This window comes from Kogia breviceps, chromosome 4 (genome assembly GCF_026419965.1).
Source record: "Kogia breviceps isolate mKogBre1 chromosome 4, mKogBre1 haplotype 1, whole genome shotgun sequence".
NCBI lineage: Eukaryota > Metazoa > Chordata > Mammalia > Artiodactyla > Physeteridae > Kogia > Kogia breviceps.
This window is the reverse complement of record NC_081313.1, coordinates 77,095,785-77,118,763: the sequence shown is the minus strand read 5'-3', so window position 1 is coordinate 77,118,763 and position 22,979 is coordinate 77,095,785. Positions and strand designations below refer to the sequence as shown.

Below are 22,979 nucleotides of genomic sequence, written 5' to 3'. Positions count from 1 at the left end.
ACAAATGGAAGGATTTCTTTTTCAAGGCTGAATAATATTCCACCGTATGTATTTACCACATTGTCTCTACCCGTTCATTCATCTATAAACATTTAGGTTGTTTCCATATCTCAGCTATTGTGAATAGTGTTGCAATGAACATGGGCGTACAGGTGACTCTTTGTGAACTTAATTTCAATTCCTTTGGATAAACAGCCAGAAGTGGGATTGCTGGATCATATGGTAGTTCTATTTTTAATTTTGTATGGAACTTCCATACTGTTTTCCACAGCGGCTGCACCAATTTGCATTCCTGCCAACAGTATACCAGGTTCCCTTTCCTCTGCATCCTTGCCAACATCTAAGTGGTCTCCACGAAGCCACTCTCATTAGCCTGTGGTGAGGGGAAGCACACTCTCAACTCTCCAGAGAAACCCTCTGATCTCCCACACCAGCTGACTGCTCAACGTCAAGCCCTTTTGCCACTGGGGAGCCAGGAGCTAAGGGGAACAAAACTGGGTTTTCTGATAACCTCCTGTACAAGCCCAGCATCTTGCTTTATGTTATGGGGGTAGATGCCATCTATTGTCTTGTGACTTCATCCAAAGCTGGCAGAAAGAGTCCTGTGTTAAACCCTGTCATAGGGGCTTCCCTGGTGGCGCAGTGGTTGAGAATCTGCCTGCCGATGCAGGAGACACGGGTTCGTGCCCTGGTCCGGGAAGATCCCACATGCCGCGGAGCAACTAAAGCCCGTGAGCCATGGCCGCTGGGCCTGTGCGTCCGGAGCCTGGGCTCCGCAACGGGAGAGGCCACAACAGTGAGAGGCCCGCATACCGCAAAAAAAAAAAAAAAAAAAAAAAACCCTGTCATATATGCTCTTGAGTTCCTCAGCCACAGCATTGGTGCATTCATCCAATAGTTACGTGCACTAGGCATGGTGCTAGGTGGTGGGAATGTACCAGCGAACAGGACAAATGTGAATTACACAAATTATTTGATTCCAACTGTGGTAAATGCTGCAAAATAAATCTCTGAGAATGAATAATAAGGGGTCACAGGGCAGTGAGGGAATGGGGCAAGGCCTCCGTGGGGAACTGGCATGGAAACTAATACTTGAAGGATAAGAGGAGTCAGAAGAGAGGAAAATGTACCAGGAAGAGAGAACGTGTCGGAAAGGCCCCAGAGGAAGGCCTTTAGCATTCACTGAATGCATGTTTATGCAAATCGCTTCTCATTCACAAGAGTCATTTAGGGTCTGGCTTTTTTAGTGTTGAGCTTGTTCCCTCAGGTGCTGCTTTGTCCTTGCTAAGCAATTCTGGGGAGATGAGGCCCCCGAGACGCCCTGACATGGTTCCCTCCTGAGAACCACTGGAGGTTATTGTCTATCAGAGGCGTTTGGGTACTTGAGGTTCTTTCCTGATGGCCTTCTCATGTGGCTACTAAGTTCTGAGGAAAGTTTCCAAAATAGAGAGACCTCAGTTTAGTAGCCAGTGGCTCCCAAAGCGGTCTGTGAGTTTTCCCGTGGGAAGGTCTGGGCTGGGGAGGAACAGTGGCTGCTGTCCCAGGGGTCGGCGAGCCCGCCGTCTCTCCTGAGGCCAGAGGCTGGTGCAGAGTGTGCACATGGGGCGCCACGACCGGCAGGTGCCTTCCAGCGCTGGAGGCATTTGGGGCTCTGGTAAGAAGCCTTGGCCACATTGATAGAGCCCTATCAGCTAGAGGCAGGTTCTCTGAGGAAGAAAGAAACAACATCTGTACTATCAAAACTGCCAACCCGTCACCTCTGTTGTCAGCAGCCAGCAGCCAGGGGAACCATCCGTGTGGTGTGACTCTAACAAGGGAATCGGTGGGCAAGCAGGAAACCAAAACAAGAGTGATGAGAGAAAGATGCCCAAAGGACAGGGAAGCTGAAAAAGCACTTCTGGGAATAAAATGAGGTAAAGCAGGGAGGTGAGGTGGACACCTCCTTAAAGACCACTTTACGATGTACAGCGCTTTGTGCCTTGTCTGAGCACTTTCTCAGCTGTTTGCAGCTGATCCTCCCTTTAAACCCTTTAGAGCGTGGAGTGGGACATCCCACTAAGAACAGGCCGGAGGGTGATGTGGTATCAGCTCTAGGACAAGAATACAAATCGTGTTGCCCTACTGCACCCCACTTCCTGTCAGTGTACCTTGCCCTCCCAGACTTGGTGCTGAACCCCAAGATGTACCTGGTGACAGAGGAGCCCCAGTAAGGCCTTCTCACAGCCCTCTCATGTTCTGCCTTCTTGAAACTGTTTTCTCTCTAAGAGTACTGAAGTGCACGAACCTCTTTTTACAGGAGGTAAAATATCCTTTTCCTTAGCTGTGCTCTGGGCCAGCTACTCCTCGTTGCCTGGGCTCCCTCAACCGGGTAAATAGCTCAATCTTCTCTGAAAATGCCTTCTTCTCTGCTAACACCACCCTTGAGCTCGGGCCATTCCACAGATCACTGATGGTGCTCCCAGGCTTCCTCCACTATTGCAACCATCCCCTCCGTCTGTATTCTGCCCAGAGATGGGGTGCACTGCCTCAGAGCCGGACCAAGCGTTCACCTGAGTGGGAACAGAATCTTAAAAGACACGTCCAAGCAAATCAGTTACACCAGATTATCTTTCTAAGTCACTGACCGTGATTGTTATGGTCATTCGATGAAAAAATTAAAATTTGTCCTTTGTCTCTTGTTAAAAAAAAAATTATATCTACTCTTGCAAAAATTTCAAACAGTACCTAGTAAATAAAGTAAAAAGTAGAAGACCCCTGTTCTCACTCACCTACCTTAGGCTCCAGAGGGAGCCATTAACGGTTCCTATGCATGCACAGTTTTCTCTTCTGTTCAAATAGGGTATCAAACTACAGGTCTGCAACTTAATTTTTTTACTTAACAACATTGCTTGAACATTCCACGTTAGTCCCTGTTGACTTCTTTCATTCTTTTTAACAATGGCATGGCATTCCACTGTTTATATCATAATTTTATAATTTAATCACTCCTGATTGAGAGTCAGATTATTCCTAGTAAGGAAAAACTGAAATCATCACCAACAATAGCCAAATAAATGCTCTTTTTTCAACTGAATGGTTTAACATTTTAGTCACTATCCCTGCTGACAATCCCTACCTTGACTCACTCACTAAATCCTCTTAAAGCATGAGAAAAACACAAAATACAAAGACTGTTGACAGGATGTTCAGAAATAATTTACAAGTGTAAAAATGTTAAATGTTGTGCATCAGTTTCTAAACGTGATCAAGGATATTTTGTTTCTTGAATTCAGCAACCTTTGATGCTATGAATGAGGAGAGAAGAAAAAAATGTTAATTTCCCTACTGAAAATTTTGGACTATTACATATTATATATTATATTCTATGTTTATTTTATATGTTTATGTGTTTAGGATTTACAATAGTTACATTCTGTTCTTTAACCATAATTTTATGTGCGTTTGGTTTAGCTCTATAGTAAACAGATTCTAGGCTCTACCTCATCCTTTAACACTATGCCTTCCCCTTTCCTGAGACTTAATTTTGATTCATCTTGTGGTTGACTAGACTTTGTTGTCCACTTTTTTCTCCAATTGAATACCTCTGTTGAGAAATCTGAGGTCAGCCCGCTCTTTTCCCCCCTTATAGGAAATTTGCTTTTTCTGTGTAGATGCCTAGGAATTCTTACATTGTCCTTAAATTTCAGTAACTTGACTTACATGTCATTGTGTTGATTATTCTGTGATCAGTTTTTTCCCCTGAAATCTCTTCATCTGCAGAGTCAGATCATACTTTTTATCAGTGGAGTTTTCTTTAAATTTTATTTTTGACGTTTTTATTTCCTGCTGCATTTGTTCTGTTCTCTACTTCAGGGATACCATTATCTTATATGCTGACTGGATGTTGGCTGTCTTTAATAACTGTCATCTTCTTTCTACTTAATTTCATTTATTTGAGGTTTTCTTCATCCTTCAAATGCTACTTTATTCTCTCTAGTCTGACCTCTGCTTTGCTGACCACATTTTCAACATCTGTTCTAATGTGATTCTCATTTCTAGGATGTTTTTATTATCTTCAATTTCTTTCATAACTCTCAGCTTACTTCAACTTCTTTTGCTTATTCTTCTTTGATCTCTTATATTTCATTTTCAAATTGTTTTTAAAAGATGTATTTTTCTTTTATTTCTTTGGGAGTGGAGATAAATATGCATCTGAGATTATTTGGTTTGCTGGAATAATTCTTTTTAACAGTAATCTTCATCTGCATTCTGATTGTTGAGTTTCTTGCCTCCTTTTCCTTTTTTGTTTGTTTTTTTAATTTGCTTTTGGTGTTATTAGTATGCCCTAAGGCTACATGAAAACATAGACTCTGCTCTGAAGGGAATGCACTTCTCTCCTGGCTTGGAGAGGTGGGTAGTTATGGAGGGGAGTCAGTGGGTAAGCTAGGGCAGCGACAGGTTTCAGATTGGGTCTGATTCCTCAGTTTTTAGCCATATTCATCATATTCTCTCGAGTGAGTGGATCACCCAAGCACAATGTCAGTAAGGATCATGAGAGACTCTGGCTCTATATTTTGTTTGGTTATTTCTGTTTATTTGTGGTTCCTTGTTTGAATCTGATCAACCACTGCAAATCTGGTTGCCATTACCACTTTTTCATCCTCTCTGCCTTGCCTTCTAAGTAGGAATTCTATCTGGGGGAAAAATAAATATGTTTTGCCCAATAATGTCCTTCCATCTGTCTACCATCCTCTCTGCTCTACTATGTAGAACAATCCCCCAGAGGGTGCATTTCTCTTGTGTCTCAACCACACCTTCAGTCCTTCCTCTGAGTAAAAGAACAGCACCTGGGCCCCGTATAGCACTCACTTTGAGAGAAATCTGAATCCTAATTGGAACCCAGAAGGTGTGTTTCAGCTTTCTATAGCCTCCCTTGATTCAGTCCTGATTCACTATTTTGGGCAGATAATGTGATTTGAAATTTTAGCTATTTCCTAGTTTCATTGCAGATGGACTTTTTCTATCAAAATTTCATCGTTTTAAATTTCATCCCTTTTGTAGGTTTCATGGAAGGAGGTAAAGAATATATAACTTTACACTACCATCCATTAGCTAGAACATTATTTTTTTCTTCAAACTCTTTAGTTAATAGGCTCCCTGGATTACAAGCATTTTGCTTCACTTAGTTTCATTCAAAAATTTTTATTGAGTAGATATTAGATGCAGAACAGTATGTAAGATGCTGCTTAAGATACAAAAATGAGTAAGACTCCAAGACCTACTTTCAAAGGACATATAGTATAACATGGGTAAGATGAGAAATCTATAAGCAACAATAGTAAGATGCATTAAATGGAGACAGTGAATGATCACCATTATTATGATGGTGATAATGATGATAAAAGGCCCTGTGGAGAGTGTGATCACACCCTCTGAAGGGATGATAAAAGTTAAAAGGAAAGAGAAGAACTGGTGGGCAACATTCATCCTAAGTAACTTGAGGTAGGGTGTTATGATGACAAGACAATGGGCTTTACAATACAGACATGGGCTCACCTCTCAGACTGTACAATTACTTTACACCGTCAGTGAAATCACTCCTCTCTGATTGTCAGTTTTGTCTTTGTTAAAATACTCAATGCTTCCCAACTGTTGTCAGAATCAAATGGAATATTGCATGCCAAGGTCCCTGCACAGTGCCTGGCTCATAGTAAGTGTTTCATAAATGTTTATTTTCTTTCTGAATTAACTCTGTTTGTCATACTTCATCCTGTCATTGCCATATCTGTTTTGTCCTATTAACTATTTAACACAGAGGAAGACATTTTTTTTAAAGATGAGTGTTCTTATGCCCTTGTTAATTCCATCTGCTATATAATTGTATAATGCAACTATATCATTGCTCTGTTAACCTTATCTCTAAAAAAATCAAATGAGGGCTTCCCTGGGGGCGCAGTGGTTGAGAGTCCGCCTGCCGATGCAGGGGACACGGGTTCGTGCCCCGGTCCGGGAGGATCCCACATGCCCCGGAGCGGCTGGGCCCGTGAGCCATGGCCGCTGGGCCTGCACGTCCGGAGCCTGTGCTCCGCAACGGAAGAGGCCACAACAGTGAGAGGCCCGTGTACCGAAAAAAAAAAAAAAAAATCAAATGAGACTATCATGAAAGTGCTCCTCAAACTGTCAAGTAATAGCTGGTGTAAGGAAATGGTATTATCATAATGTACACTTTATCTTATATTCTGTCCTTTTAAAAGAAATCCCAACCCCTCCTTTGAATGGGACATGCCTGTAACAGATTTGAACTGGGCTTACCCTGGTGTGTATTTAGACAATTTCTCTACCATGTCAAGGCCATCTCTCTGAGAATATTTAGCATCTGCTTGAGGCTGGTTTAGAACCTCGCCAGTGTTTTCCATAGAGGTGCAATATTATACACATAAAAAAGAAACTAGGTCAAATCTCCTGTAGTTGTGCTGCCTGGTTCCTCAGCTAAAGGTCATTCTTAATCCTCCTGCAGCTCCCAGAACACTGTGTGCAGTGTGTTTTTAAAAAATATTCCAGGAAGGAAATGGCTTCTTTAAAGAAAAGAAGGGAACACATTTTTATTGGGAGCAAAGGACCCCAAATGTTTCACAATTCCATTTACAACACTGCAAAGATGAGTTCTAGGGAAACTTCATGGTGGTATTTTTCCTATAGTTAAATTTGGAGACCACATCCCTGGATAGAACCATGGCTGGCACTTTAACCATTATCCTTCTGTGAAAGGGGATGGAAAATGAGATGATTCCATGGGCCAGTGTCACCACACCCACGTACAGAGAATGGTATTAGCGTGGCTGGAGCGTTTCTGAGCTGGGGCCAAAGTGAGACTACGCCACTTCTCAGAAACACAGAAACCAAAAGGAAGTCTGAGAATGCCACAGGGCACACTCAGACTGCTATGAAAGACATGCACTGAACAAAGGGCACAGATAACCGTGAGGCCAACCTGGAAAGCTGCCCCCTTGACCCCTTGGCATTCCCACTTCTCATGAGAAGCAGCAGCTGCTCCCAGATCTGTGCCTTCAGCCAACCAAGTCCATCTCCCAGAGACACTGGCAGCTCCTCCATCACCCAGAGTACTGTCCCCCAGTTAGATGATACGGTATTCAGAAACGCAGTTATTTTCAGAAGTAAATTTTTTGTTCTCTGAATATGATCTCATTTCCACATTTCCTAAACCTACCATACAACTTGAATTCCCTTTTTTCTATTCATAGCAGTTCCCTCATCCAGTCTTGACTCAACCTTTATCAAAGGATGTGCTGCAACCTCAGACATTTGTTTGGAAATACTGTGTGTGTGACTCAGGAACAAATGAGTAAGTAAACATGAGCACACAGGTATCATCCCTTTGACTTACTATCCTTTATTTTCTAAAAGGGATGCTTCTTTCTCCAGGTATTAGCCAATAACACATACAAAAACAAAACTATATGTATCTACATACATAGACACATACACATACACATATAATACATGTATGTGTCTATGTATGTATATAAAATTTGGCTGATGCCAATATAATTTACTGCAAACGTTGTACACATTAAAAGAAAAACATTGTAGCAACATCTCCTAAAAAAAAATGATGCCAAAATTAAAACCTATGTCACTGAAAGGTTAAAGAACATTATTTCTAAGATCTGTTAAACCCTTATGCTTCCTGAAGCATACATTCTACATCAGTATTGCCTAATTGTGGACATCAGTACATTTTTTGCTTCCTTTAAGCCCCTAAAATAAAACTAGCTCCCCCAAACCAAAACAGTAGGTTTTGTTTTTGTTTCTACTCATGTGGGGGAGTGACTGAAAAAGTGTTCACTGTGAAATTGGTAAAAACACCTCGTTCAACCCATACCGTGTGGCTGCCCCGGGCCTGGGACCTGGGGCTGAAGGTGTACAAAACTGCCCCACCTGGGCTTATTTTGACACCTGAGCCCAAACATTCCTTGCCTCTTTCTGTTCCTGCTCTCTGTCACATCTTAATATGGGCCTTAGCTTACCTTTATCTTGCTGTTAGCCCACTTTTTTACTAGCCTTCTTGGCTTCCCTAAGGGCCCTGGAAACCCTCACATAAAGTCAAGATGACTCTAAAAGTTTATTTTGACACGTACTCCAAAACCTTGACCAGCTGTTGTAGGGATATCTGGTCACCTTAGCAGAAGCACAAAACAAGTATACATTGCCTCTAGTTCCCAAATGAATTTTACCTTTATTTCTTGCCATTAAACAGAAGAATGCCACTTGGAGCAAAGCTGTGAAAGTTGGGTTTATATGTAGACACACCAAGAAGATACAAGTAATGCTGTTCATCTTAGTCCATGTGCCTGTGTCTTTTGGACCAGAAGCAAAGAAGCCACTCTGGTGGGAGTGCTTACCTTGGGTCCACAGACACCCAGGGGGCTCTTAGATGGTACCCCGGGGATCTATATATTTGGATGGGAGAAAGACTCACTCATTTATTTTCACTAACCTGTAACTGAAATTTAGTATTTTTTTCAATTATGAAGATAGGCAACAAAGCATAATAGTTACCTGTGACTTTGTCACCAACCATTGTTGTCAATAACTTGAAATATCATTGACATTCATCACTACTTTGAAGGTACAGTACTTACTAAATCCACCAATACATCTTATTTAATGTATTAAGAAGCATCTATGTTACTTTATCACTCATTTTTTTAAATGTTTGATAACTATTCTTCAATATAATTGGTTTCCTTAGTATCCTATGAATTCTGTTTTATACTTTTAAGAACATCATTCTAAGAAGTGGTCCATAGGCCCCACCAGACTTCCAAAGGGGCTATGGCTTAAAATCAAAGATTGAGACTCTCTGCACTAGGGTTTCACAGACAAATTTGAATCGTTGATTTATAAATACATCAATCACAATTGAAACACGGTGGACGATAATGACCAATGTTTACAGAATTTGATTTAGGCATGGGCTTCTACCAGGTGTTCAACCCTCCTGGGTCAAGAAACTTCAATGAAAGGGTGAAGAGAAAGAGAACCTATTGTCAGCAAGCTTTCGGAAGGGCAAGGCAAGCCATTGCATAACTATAGGCTTGATTCACTGGTTGGCCTCCTTTATTCAGCTTGCCGAGATTACAATATTCCTGTCTTCAAGGATGATTATAGGTTACTAGGCCTGCAGGTTCAAAACTGCCCTCTGCAGCTATTCGTAAATTCCTCTGACTCTTTATTCATTGTCTGTTGAGTTCCCTAGTCCTTTGCCCTAGAAGTTCTGGCTTATTACTCTTAAAGTTTTACTTAGAACTTTACAACGAAAGACAGTTCTTTGTCTTCAGCAGAAGTTGACTCCATATAGTCAGGTCCTACTGGACTTGAGATGATTCTTCCCTTAATTTCAGCTGATTCATATTCTCAATGACTGACTCAGCGTCATGACTCAATAATGACAACATCATTTTAACCTGAAGAAATGTGAAGAGAACCGTGGACAGAAATAGATGGGGAAAACATGTAAAACAAGTGACAGGAATAAAAGAAATACCAAATGAATGACTACCACTGTTCCTCTGTCTTGGAATACAATAGAAACTTTACTAATAATAACACATAATTTGCATCTGAGTAGAGCTTTTATGGTCATTATTTTGTTTGATCTCCAAAACAACTCTGTAAACAGTTACAAAAACTGAATCTCAGAAAACCCACAGTCCCCAGACTAAAAAGTGGGGCACCAGCCAGGGAAGGGGGCTAAGCTTTCTACCCTTGGGGCATGGGCTTCTCTTCACAACACAAAATCTGAAGAGCCCAGAGCCCTTGCGGGTGCAGGTCTAGGAAAACCAAGTAAATAAGACAACAAGAACTGTGTGCTGATTGAAAACTAAATGACACTGGGGGGTGCAAATTTGTAAAAATAGGCACAAATCCCACATTTTCTTGAGAGAGTTCCTAATGTTTATAGCACTCATTGAAGATGAAAAAGGACAGAGAAGCATTATTGGCCATTCTAAGCAAAAGAAAGAAACGATAATGTACATGGAAGATAGGATCCAGCAAAAGAAACTAGAGGTCGAAAACAGTTGAGGATCTACTTTAAGTTATATTTCAATTTTTAACAAGTTTATTGCTGATATATTCATAGGTTTGGTTTATTATTATAACTGCATTACCCACTAAGCAGTATGATCTATGATACAAATAATAATGTCTTGAATTTTTAAAATATATTTCCTATATAGTTTTCTGAATAACATCTAACAAAAAATATTATGTGACATTCTTTGATTTTATTCAGAAATAAGGGAATAACTTCAGGTTTTGGTTATTTGTATCTTGTTTTGTTTTTTAGTGATCTCTTTCCCAACTACAGGGAAACCTTAATGCTCATAGAGAAAAGGGGAAAAAAAAAGGATGGCGGGCCCTGGCTGGTTTCTAAGCATTGTGCATACAAGCAGTTGCTACACAGGTTTCCAGATCCTGATTTGAATCTCAGGGGCCAGAGTTGTGTGTGTTCCACAATAGGCCCTTTGAAAACATTCCTTTCCCTTCCTAGTCTGACAAAGCCCTAGAATGACTGACCTTTGAGGCACAGATGCATTGGTTTGGCCTGGCCTCTGCTCTCCCATGAAGGACCGTGAGCCGTGCTCATCTGCCTGGGATCTGCTGCCTACTTCCTCCATTATACTTAGCTCTTCAGTTATTTTCCTAATGAGCTGTTTGCCTCCAGCCTTCCAGCCAGAAAATGTGTGTAAATCATACACTAAGTACCCAGTGCTTGGGACCTACAAGGAACTGTTCTATACATTTTGAAACGCACCCACTCTAGAGTTCGTGCTGGGTGTGTCTCTTTATTCTGTTTGCCCTGTGACCGGACAAGAGCACTGCTCTCGAGCTGTCCCCAGCCTCGCACCTCCCTTCTCTCAAATGACCATCCCCATAGCCGCCCTTCCCCACCTCACTAGGAGTGCTAAGGTAGCTAACAGGCAGACCAAGGACATGTGTAGGATTGCAGCAACAGAGAGAGAAAGTAAAACTTAAAAATATTTTAATCAATCAGGTAGTTACCATAGGAGAATCTTTTACACTTCTGTTGTGGCTTTGAGTAGTCTTTATTTTGAATTATGTATGCTGAGGGAGAATGAATCTTAATATTTTTTGTTTTGTTTTGTTTTGTTTGGTACACGGGCCTCTCACTGTTGTGGCCTCTCCCGTTGTGGAGCACAGGCTCCGGACGCGCAGGCCCAGCGGCCATGGCTCACCGGCCCAGCCGCTTTGCGGCACGTGGGATCCTCCCGGACCGGAGCACGAACCCGCGTTCCCCCGCATCAGCAGGCGGACTCTCAACCACTGCGCCACCAGGGAAGCCCCGAATCTTAATATTTTTGATTTGTAGGGACTCTATAGTCATCGTCAGGCCCTGCTTTCTCATGTCTGACAGATTGGTTTTTGCTCCTCCCACTCCCCAGTGAATCTTCCACCCAAAGTTGATGTGACTCAGGGAGTTCAATCCTGCTGGAAATCTGAGACTTGCTGGGCCTCAATCTGCCTTAATATGAACTGTTTACCTCCCCTGGTTCCACCTTTCCACCCCCCAAACCTAAGGAAACTGTAGAAACCCAGTACATTTAGTCTTTAAACCAAATGATATTTTTGGTGGTGGTTCACGATCTATTTTCATGGAGTTGATGAACACCAAAATATATAAGGTTATCTCTTCACATATATAAAACAGTACATGACTCTTATCTCTCATGTCTCCTAAAAGACTTATGTGCATATTTTAATTAGGTCCCATAAGACCCACGACATGAAATGGAGATTGACATTTTTTATTTTTTAGCATCTTTATTGGAGTATAATTGCTTTCCAATGTTCTGTTAGTTTCTGCTGTATAACAAAGTGAATCAGCTATACGTGTACATATATCCTCATATCCCCTCCCTCTTGCATCTCCCACTGTCCTTATCCCACCCCTCTAGGTGGTCACAAAGCACCGAGCTGATCTCCCTGTGCTATGCAGCTGCTTCCCATTAGCTATCTATTTTACATTTGGTAGTATGTATAAGTCCATGTCACTCTCTCACTTTGTCACAGCTTACCCTTCCCCCTCCCCGTGTCAAGTCCATTCTCTAAGTCTGTGTCTTTATTCCTGTCCTGCCCCTAGGTTCTTCTTTTTTATTTTAGATTCCATATATATGTGTTAGCATACAGTATTTGTTTTTCTCTTTCTGACTTACTTCACTCTGTATGACAGACTCTAGGTCCATCCACCTCACCACAAATAACTCAATTTCATTTCTTTCTATGGCTGAGTAATATCCCATCGTATATATGTGCCACATCTTCTTTATCCATTCATCCGATGATGGACACTGAGGTTGCTTCATGTCCTGGCTATTGTAAATAGTGCTGCAATGAACATTTCGGTACATGACTCTTTTTGAATTATGGTTTTCTCAGGGTATATGCCCACTAGTGGGATTGCTGGGTCGTATGGTAGTTCTATTTTTAGTTTTTAAGGGACCTCCATACTGTTCTCCATAGTGGCTGTATTAATTTACATTTCCACCAACAGTGCAAGAGGGTTCCCTTTTCTCCACACCCTCTTCAGCATTTATTGTTTGTAGATTTTTTGATGATGGCCATTTTGACCGGTGTGAAGTGATACTTCACTGTAGTTTTGATTTGCATTTCTCTAATGATTAGTGATGTTGAGCATCTTTTCATGTGTTTGTTGGCAATCTGTATACCTTCTTTGGAGAAATGACATTTTTTTTTTTAGAAATGACATTTTTATTTTAAGACCTAGGAGGTGCTATGTAACCAAGCTCTCCCTAAACCTTGAAAACCAGTCTGCGCACCAAGGTGGAAAAGCCCACCACCTCTATGTCCATGAGAGTGAACTTGGATGGGCAGCGGCTATTGTTCTTAAGTGGTTTTCTGCTCGAGGCAACACCAAAGGGTGAAAAAAATCTAGAGAAGATTCGGGGTTGATTTAGCAACCATTGGATATTGTAAAATATTGTGTGAGTGTTTGATTTTTAAAAAGCTTTGATATGTTGACGTATAAATCTGCACAAAAAGTAAACCAGGTGGAGAATGTACATCTTTCAGAGGACTCACAACAGCATTTCTTAAAAAAACAAAAAACAAACAAAAAAACCTCAGTACATTGTCCAGAGCATTTAAAGTATAGTATAGATTTTAAATTTTAATTTAAGAACAGTTTTGAAAAAATAAAACTATATGAAAAAGATCTAATGATTTGATTTGCAGTGAGAATTTTTTTTTTTTTTTTTTTTTTTTTTTTTTTGTGGCACGCGGGCCTCTCACTGTTGTTGTGGCCTCTGCCGCCGCGGAGCACAGGCTCTGGACACGCAGGCTCAGAGGCCATGGCTCACGGGCCCAGCCGCTCCGCGGCATGTGGGATCTTCCCGGACCGGGGCACGAACCCGTATCCCCTGCATCGGCAGGCGGATTCTCAACCACTGCGCCACCAGGGAAGCCCATGCAGTGAGAACTTTTAAATTACATTTTCAGAGCTGACCCAACCGATCCATCCCCTGGCCCCCAACACCCCACCTCTACCTATTCTTTCCCTTGTAACTTCATGTTGTGCAGAAATGAAGGGACAGAAATTGCAAGGTCTACTTGATATTATGTGCCTGCTTCTTCTCCTCCTGCCCTGACAAGAAGAAATCATTAGGCTGGGATTTGGTAAACATGAGGTTCTTACTCAGTGCTCTGAGGAAGGTAAACCCAAGCTCTGGCAGAGGGGAAAACGCCTCCCAGTTTCCAAAACTGGACGGTCAGGCCTAGTTTGATCCACGGGATCCAGCTGCACCAAAGTAAGCCTGGGTGGCCACACTGTGGCCACATCAAAGCAGAACACCAAGCAATCTGGGGACATTTCCCCTGCAAGTTTTGGATGGAAATGCGAATGGGAGGAGAGGCTGTGACGGCCCCAGCCTCTTACCCTTCAGGTCCCTGTTGTCTCAGGACCTCCAGGATAGACTGCTCCCCTCTGTGGTTTGGGATTCGCTTGTTGAGACAAAGAGTGTGTTCAGCCTCACACACGAATGAAGAGCAGATGAAGAAGTAAGCCTCACTGACCACTGCTTCCCCAAGAGATCGCTCTCCCACGCGCCTCATGGAAAGCCCTCCATAGAAAAATCAATCTTCTGGTCTTTCAATCTGCCTTCTGTCCTAGTCAGAGGTTGCCAAGCATTACGGGGTCTCCTATCACAAAGCAAACAAGGCCTGAGCAGCCGGAAGGAGAGAGAGAGCTGCTCTTTAAAAGCTTGTAAATGCTGTTATATTTTTAAAACCACTTACTGAAGAGGTTTGTTATTTTCTCCTCCTCCTTCCCCAGAAGCACAGCCATTAAGGTTACCTGGAAACCTGTCCAGGAAGCATGTGGCAAATAGCAACCATGCAATAAAAACATCCGCATCTGTCATCTAATAGGAGATGGTATCGGCAAGGTCATATTTGGGTAGAGGAAGAAGAGGAAACCTAATTAGTTTGCAGGCCCTGGCTATTCGGAGGGACGGTTCACATGTGCATTTGGAAAGGGGGCTCTGTTCTTAGCTTGGGTGGGAGGGCACTTGATTTTGGTCTAAGTTGGAAACGAGAGAGATTTGAGATCAGATGCTCCTCATACTGAAAACTACCCTGTGGAACGCAGAAGCACAAGAAGAATAAAAAGGAGTTAGCAGACACTGACTCCGCTCTGGAAGAACTTCCAATCTGTTGGAGATGTGATGGTCACGGAGAGTGACCTGAGAACATTGCTTTTTAAGTTTCAAGAGCAAAATAATATAGTATAAAGGGGTATCTACTGGGGGGACAAGAAGATTTCATAGTGAAGGTGATTTTGAATACTCTTGAGTGACAGTGAGGACAGCAAAGATGGGAGAAGGGATGGGGTGGGTAGCTGCCGTGGTATGTGGGCCAGGCACATGTGCTGAAGAGATGAAACAAAATTACCACAAGATATGTTGAGAGAATGGAAAATGTATAGTGTTGTGGATCTGGATGGTTTTGTTCCCATGATTGTAGGGCTAAGAGGGGATGGTGACTCCTCTCTCTCTTCATAACCTTAGCTCCAGACTCTCAAAAAAACCCTTCACATTATGAATGCCATGAAAGCTGTTTTTCTGGGTTTTTTTTTTTTTTTTTTTTTGCTGTTTCTAACGAGCTTATTCCTAATGTGTATTTCATTTCCAACCGACACCCTTTCTATGTTAGATGAGGTGATAAAATTTGTAATTATAGAGAAGCAGAAAAGTGTGACTCAGCTATTTCCCCACGTGGCCTTGACCACAGACGCAGGGCCTGAGGAACTACAGCTGGCATGAAAGAAGCAGCAGGGAGAGGAGACCACTGAAAAACTGGTGCGTGAATATTTGCTGCATCCATCCCCTTTGCTTTACCCCAGAATATATCCTTTTTCTGATTTAGCATGAAGAACGTAGCTAATGAAAATCTGTAATGCTGGAAGGTAAGCTATCTGAAAACTTGTGAAAAATCAGCTGAAACCAATAACGTGAGCTGTGGGACAATCCCTGGGCTTTCCAGTCAACAGTCATCAGTTCTATCAGGGCCATCTGTACGAGTCACTAAAACATGGCCACAGTTACTTGGAAATGAGAAACCATGGAGAATCAGACACTAAAAATATCACCAGGAAATCTCCACAATGCAAACAATCCTCAGGAAGAGAAGGCAGGTGCATGATAAAAGCCTGGCTGACATGCCACACTCCTCTCAAATTACAGAAAAATCAATGCTGTCAACGTGAGAATATTGAGCAATAGTCCAACCAGCCTATGCGTTTCACAAATGCCAAGTTCATCAGGCGCCATCACCCAGAGAAGAACACTCACCTGAGCGCTGGGGAACGCGGCGTGGTCTTGGCAAGCCTTCTCGAATTGTAGGGGGGCACCTGACCTCAGCTCCTCTGAAAATGGAATGAGGCACTTAGACCAGCACCTGGTGGTCCCAGCCACCCTGCAAAGGATAAGAGACAAAAGTTTAAAGACATGAATTGGAAGACACAGTTGCACCTCTGACATACCATGATCTCGGGAGGTTCACTGGAGGCCTCTAGGAGTTTCAGTTTCCCCATTTCCAAAATGATGTAGAATACACAACGTGTGTGTTTGTGTGTGTGTGTGTGTGTGTGTGTGTGTGTGTGTGTGTGTGTGTGTGGCCTTACTGTTCTCTACTGCCCTGATGCATTGGGATCAATCATAATCTACTACTTAGCCAAGTGTCAGTCTGCGTTTTTCCCCTCTCAAATAAAATACATATGTACAAACACACACACACACACACACTCATAAAGAATGAGAATTCTTTCATTTTCTTCAATCCCAATATGTTTCTCTGAGTGAAGAAGAAAAGGGTAGAATTCCTATTACAAGCCAAGAATTGCTCATAAGGTTGCATACATTCATGAGAATATATTACCCATATGAGCATCACTCTTCCTGTGTGCCCTGAGGGTTGGGTTTGAGGGTGAGTTTAGTTGGGTAAAGCTAAACTCTGCCGGACTTGATTTTCCAAGTATTTGGGGTTATTTCTTTGTTTGCTCACTCACCTGAGACGTCCATATCCTTGTGTCTGAAAGGTGCTCTGTGTGTGTACTCATACCCCTCCCATCGGCTCCCACCCAATCCTACTAAAGCAAGAGGTGAGCAGGGCAGCTGGAGACACCACCGCCTCCCCGCCTCCCACCCACCCACCCGCCCGCCCGCCAGAGAGGCCTGGAAGGAAAAAGGAGCTCAAGAAAGGCCACAGACTGTTTCCTACCTTCTCTGGTCTCCAAAGATCCCTTTTCTCAGTAAAAACATAAAAAGCCACCAAAATAATAATAATAGTACATACCAAGAAAAGCACAAAATATTTAACCAGACATAGAGATATCTGTAGGAGAACTTTTAGGAGACAATGAGATTTGAGGTTTCACGAGGTGAATAAGGGGATTGGATATCAATAGAAAAAAATCCTGGGGGGAACGATTAGCTAAAACTAGGAACGAGGATACAGGGAACTTCTTGGGGATGTATTTCCCCCTAAATATGGCAGAGAAGAGTCAGGAGCAGCGTGTTGGAGAGGCGGGTAAGGGAACCACCTTTGCAAGGCCCAGGGACGCTCCCTGATGTACCTTCAAGTCCAGGACAGCGGCTGTTCCCGACCCTCTCCTGCCGATGAAAAGCTTTCCCGTGCCCCCAACTCCTCCCAAGTTAAACCTCTTCAGGTGCTTCACCTGATGTAAATCCAGGGCATTATTTAGGCTCCTTCTTGCTCACCTGCTCAAACCCTTTCGAACCCTCCCACGTCTGTTGTTTCTCTCCACTGTTAACTCCATCTTGTCTCTCTCCCCCAGTATCAAAATTCGGCCATAACCCTAACAGATCAACTCCAGCTGTCTACATTTTCCCCTAGGTGTTGAAAAAAAGCTCTGCGCCTGTCTCCTCACCTACGTGTCTTGCTCCCATGCCTGGTCCAGTCACCATTGTTCCCCTGAACAACCCCTCCTGGGCTTCCTGCCAGAAAATATTTTGCAAGTTTCACTTGAATTTGTACGTGGCATACTTCTGAATATGTAAATAATATATAAGGCCAACCTATTTTTGGAGCTAAGAGCGACAAAAATCTCAAAACTACAATCTGCCCTAAGCTGGTTTTGCCCTTAAAAAAAAAAGTTCTTATGAAATACCCGAATTTCTTCAGTTAATACAAATACAGACGGTGACCTAAAAGTTCAAGTAATGGCCCAAAGTGAGGGGAGGTGTAATGTTGATTCTGATTTACAGAAAGTGAATCTGACTCATGGCAAGGTCCTGCACTCTCACATGAACTCATTCTGCCTGTAAATGCGCCGGAATCAATGGTGAGCAAATGTCAACTCTGGCCAGGCAGGCAGAAGCACTTTGTTTTCCGTTGTGCGGAAACGCCAGATCCCCATGGTTTCTGACAAAGGCCCTCGTCAAGCCGGTGTGTCATCATCTGCGTTTGCCACGGCGGCAGCTCGACCTGCGCGAGGACCCACTTCCCAACTTCCCGGCATCTCTTTGGCTTCCTCGGAGCGAAGGCAGGCGGGCCAGGCCCACGCGGGAAGCAGCGCCACCTGCTGGAAGCCGAGCGACGGAGCAGCGAACCGGAGTTAATGGAGGAGACCAAAAAGTCCTGTCGGTGCCATTGGCTTTGAGGCAATGGCCACGGCCAGGCCTGACTGGAAAAAGAACAAAAACACTAGCAAAAAAATGCACTCTTTATCCAAACCAACCCTTAAGGCCACACGCCATCCCTTCCTCACCACAGAATGCGGGTGGTGTGTGTGCACATGTGTGGAGGTATAGCGAGATTGCATATTCAGGAGTGTCTCTACTGACCTCCCAGAGGTAGGGAAAGTGATATCATGGTAATCCTCCTTGCTGGATTTCTAAGCAACTTCACAGCTGACAGAAACGTTTACATACGATATCCCAGTTAATCTCCCACTACTCTGTACAATGAGATAAAAGTCTCAACCTAATGAGCTGCCAGCTCCCTGGCTCTCCTAGGAGAATTACTCATAACTTAACCACGTTTGAGGATGACAGCTAACTAATGAGCTTTCCCCTTTTCAAAAGACTTTGCCCACATAGAAACAAAGGCTGTCACAATCCCCCAGCCAGACAGAACTGGCTGTCAGCGTGGAGGAGGAGATCAAGGGCTGACTCCGAGATAAAGTAAACTGCAGCCAGCTGTGGGAAGAAGTCTGCAATCAAACCTCAGCGGCTTCCAAGAGGCTGGTAGTGGGAAACTCACAGGAAACTCATGGCCTGTGCAGGTCTTTGCCAGAACCTCTTTGGCACTTTAGAGATGTGCTCACTTATGTCACAATCATGAGGAAACTTTCCCGGCCTAAGAGATTACTGAACTAAACCCATGAGCATCTGTGGAAGCGAAGGTGTGTTGGGTGAAGGGTGCTGCTACTTTGGCAACGTGGAAGTGTTTGCTGACAGTGCTAGGGACACCAGTGACACAACACATTGATTCTTTGGGATTTTCCTGGCAATTGAATAAAAAGAACTACAGTATCTTGAGAGCTTACTCAGGCCAGGCAGTAGGCTAAGTGCTTTACCTTTGTGGGGTTTGTTGTTGTTGTTTGTTTTCATGTGATCCTCACAAATGCTGTATAAGAGGTGCACTATGATCAGCCCTATTTTACAGATGAGAAAACTGAGGCCCAGAGAGGTTAAGAGGTCTGCCTAAGATTACACAACACAGAGGAGTCAAAGCCAGACTCAAGCCCAGGTCCCTCTGGACCAAAGACTATGCTCCTGTCGTTTACTCTACGGCCTCTCAGCTGTCAACTCCCTACTAGGCCCTGAACTACAGTATATTTTACTGTTCGTTTCAGGGCCAAAATGATTCATCAGTCACATGACCACACCACTTATTTTCACTGACCCTCTGAGCATGAAAGCAGGGCTTGAGGAAAGACCTTTCATCCCCTTTGTTTTGAGCCAGGGCAACAGACTGGGAATGGTTGGAACAAATAGTTCTGGGTCAGAGGTCAGGGGACAGACTGGACTCTGGCAGTGAAAACAAACAAGGCCTCTCAGCGGGGGCTCTTGGTGCCATGAGGGGCCCCACGGGTGGAGCCTGCACAGGCATCTCTGGATGGGATGCACCCGGGTCTGAGGGGCGGGCCTGGCCCATTCTTAAGTGAGGGGTCCGGGGTGAGGGATGAGGAAAGCGCTGCCCCGGAGACAGCGTCCAGTTCTGGCACATACCGGCTGTGAAACACGTGACAGACAGACGCAAGGAACCACGGACGGCGGCGCCATCTCTGAGGACTTTGGAGATTCCGCGCTTGCCACCGCGTTGTAGGAACGAGGCGCTGAGCTGTGGGCTAACGTCAGCGGTGAAGGAGGCCGTGCGGACGGGCTCTGGGGTCTGCAGATGCAGAGCGTCAGGGTTATATCACTTCCACTACCACCACCCCAAAGTACTATTATGCCCATTAATCGTGGCGCGCACTTTTACATGCCAGCTGGCAGAGGGGCCTTGCCAGTCTTTCGCCCTCCGGTGAAAACTTTCCGGACAGCGTTCCACAGTTTGAAGGTTCCCGGGAAGCAGCTTGACCGGGTCGGGTAATCCGACGGGAATGTCCCTTACAGCCGTCCTACGCGGCCCGAGTTCACTTCCAGCCACGCCCCTGCTCATCTCCCCACGAAGCCAACCAGTCCTAAAGGCGAAAGAAAATAGTGCCGGGTTTACATCTAAAGGCTCGGAGGGGCGCAGATGGATGGCAGTGAGCGGGGAGTGGTGCTGAGGCGCAGTCCTGCCCGGAGCAGCAAGGAAGCGGAAAGCCGGCCAAGCCCCTCTTCCCTGGCCTCCGGGGAAGGCCCATCCCCCGCTGCGGGTTCCGGGCAGCCACAAGGAAACTGGCGCCTTGCAGGAGCCTCAAGCCCTCAGACGACAGCCTGTTGTCTGGGAGGTGCTGGGGGACGCCACACAGCGCTGTTTCTTCCTAAACTTTTGTTGTTGTTGTTTGTTCTTCCTTGAATGTTACCTAGATCGTGGAAAGCTATTTCCACGAACCGGTTTTTAAAGATCCCATATGATGAGGGAAAAAGCTGTCCGCAGTATGAATGCAGGGGAATGGTTACCTGTAGGTTGGTGCCTCCTATGGTGTTTGAGTTTATCGACGTGCAGAGGCAGAAGGCAATACGGTAAAGGAAGGCTTGTTAGGCTCTGACGTGAAAAATAGAGAACAGCTGCGTGCTGAAGTGTATTCTGGTTGGATCTGACAATACAAAAGAGAAATGGGGAACCTAATCGGTGTGACTCAGTCACGGTGGATGCATGATCTTATGCATGGGTCAAAACCCATGGAACCACACGGCACAGGGAGTGAACCCTAGTGTAAATGATGGACGTTAGTGAATAATAGTGTTTCAAAATTGCTTCATCAATGGTAACAACTGTGTCGACTAACGCAGAATGTTAGTAATAGGACAGGAAAGGATAGATGGGAAATATTTTTACTATCTGCTCAATTTTTCTGTAATCCTAAAACTGCCCTTTAAAAAATGAAATGTTACTTTCAGTAAGTGAAAATGAATAAGTAAATAAATACCTAGAAGGAAATCAATCAAAATGTTAACAGTACGATTTTTTTTAGAACTTTTTTGGGGGGGCGGGGGGCGGTACGCGGGCCTCTCACTGTTGTGGCCTCTCCCACTGCAGAGCGCAGACTCCGGATGCGCAGGCTCAGCGGCCATGGCTCACGGGCCCAGCCTCTCCGCGGCATGTGGGATCTTCCCAGACCGGGGCACGAACCCGTGTCCCTTACATCGGTAAGCGGACTCTCAACCATTGCGCCACCAGGGAAGCCCTAGAACTTTTTTTTTTTAATAAATTTTATTTTATTTATTTTTGGTTGCGTTGGGTCTTCGCTGCTGCGTGTGGGCTTTTCTCTAGCTGCAGCGAGCGGGGGCTACTCTTCCTTGAGGTGCGAGGGCTTCTCATTGTGGTGGCTTCTCGTTGCAGAGCATGGGCTCTAGGCACGTGGGCTTCAGTAGTTGTGGCTGGCGGGCTCTAGAGCGCAGGCTCAGTAGTTGTGGCGCACGGGCTTAGTTGCTCAGCAGCATGTGGGATCTTCCCAGACCAGGGCTCAAACCTGTGTCCCCAGTGTTGGCAGGCGGATTCTTAACCACTGTGCCACCAGGGAAGCCCAATAGTACTATTCCTGGATGATGAGATTATGGCTAATTTCTTTTGTGTTTTTACTTTTCAAATTTCCTACATTCTCATTTTGTCTATCTTTACATGTCACTTCATCAATCAGGTAAATGTACAGTTTTAAAATCTTGTCTGAGTGACTGTTCTCTGAGGCAGAAACTATTTGCACAAAGTGGTCTGTTGTCTAGTTCTCTGTACACAGTAGGAACTTAAATTTTGCACCTTTAGATATGTCTTCAACTCTTTCAGCCTTGTAGCCTGAAAATTTGCTGTCTTGTGGCTCAGGAGATTAAAGCAATAATCACGAGAGGGAGGAATCCAAGCCTTCAAGGAATAACTGTGTGGGTGACTGTAAACTGAAAATCTCTTCTTAAGTAGCCTGTGTGGCTATCTTGAGAAGCATCTATTAAATAGCTTCGATGAGCAGAGAGTGATGGGTGCTGATATAAAGCAAGATCCAAAGATGTTGTGTAATTAAACAAGAAGCATTGATTCTACCGTGTAGAAGTTGCAGCAGTAGAGTTGGCCTGAGAACTGGGGACAGTTATGCCAGGAAAACGCTTAGCTGAGTTCCTGATTCTTGGCAAACCGGTCAATAAATGATTTCTGATATTTGAGAGCATTAGAAGAGTTTGTTATATCCTGGTTTTAGAGCTAATCCTTCATATTAGCGTTGTTTTGCAATCTACAATGCATCTTTGCATTGATCTCATTTACTGCTTTCATCTGTTTCATCTGTTTGCTTTTCAGGTGACCTTGTATGACTGAACATCTTGAAGACAGGACCACGTCTTATTTATTTTTGTATGCCCTGCTCCTGTATATGCCTGCCCCATAGTTGGTGCTTATTGTGGATTAAAGATGGCTGCAAATTCTTTGATGCTTCCTATCAAGAGACAGAGTCTATTTCTCCTCCTTTTGAATCTGGGCTAGCCTGAGACTGCTGTGACCAACTGAATACCGTGTTAAGTGACATTATGGCAGCTCCAAGTTCTTAAGGAGAACTTGGTCTCTTGGAGCCCTGAGCTTTCACATGAGAAGTCCTGCTATCTTGCTGGAGAGTCCACGCAGAGAGTCCACATGGGGAGGGAGATGAGCCCAGCTGAGCCCATCCTTCCAGCCAGCCATCCCAAAGAGGCAGACAAATGGATGAAGCTATTTTGAACGCTCCAGGTCTGACCGGCCACCCTGTGAATATCCCAAAGGACCCCAATTGACTCCACATGGAGCAA

The 22,979-nt window shown here is 44.1% G+C and overlaps 1 protein-coding gene across 1 annotated transcript in view; it reads left to right on the top strand.

Annotated features, from left to right (window-relative positions):
- Positions 1-22,694, top strand: part of ELL2 (elongation factor for RNA polymerase II 2) — a 103,252-nt gene extending 80,558 nt beyond the window's left edge. Inside the window, exons 12-13 of the mRNA XM_067031369.1 lie at positions 7,242-7,342; positions 22,498-22,694. Coding sequence (XP_066887470.1) covers positions 7,242-7,342; positions 22,498-22,501 — 105 coding nt within the window. The 3' untranslated portion in view covers positions 22,502-22,694. The remainder of the gene's footprint in view (positions 1-7,241; positions 7,343-22,497) is intronic.
- The last annotated feature ends 285 nt before the right edge of the window (positions 22,695-22,979 follow it).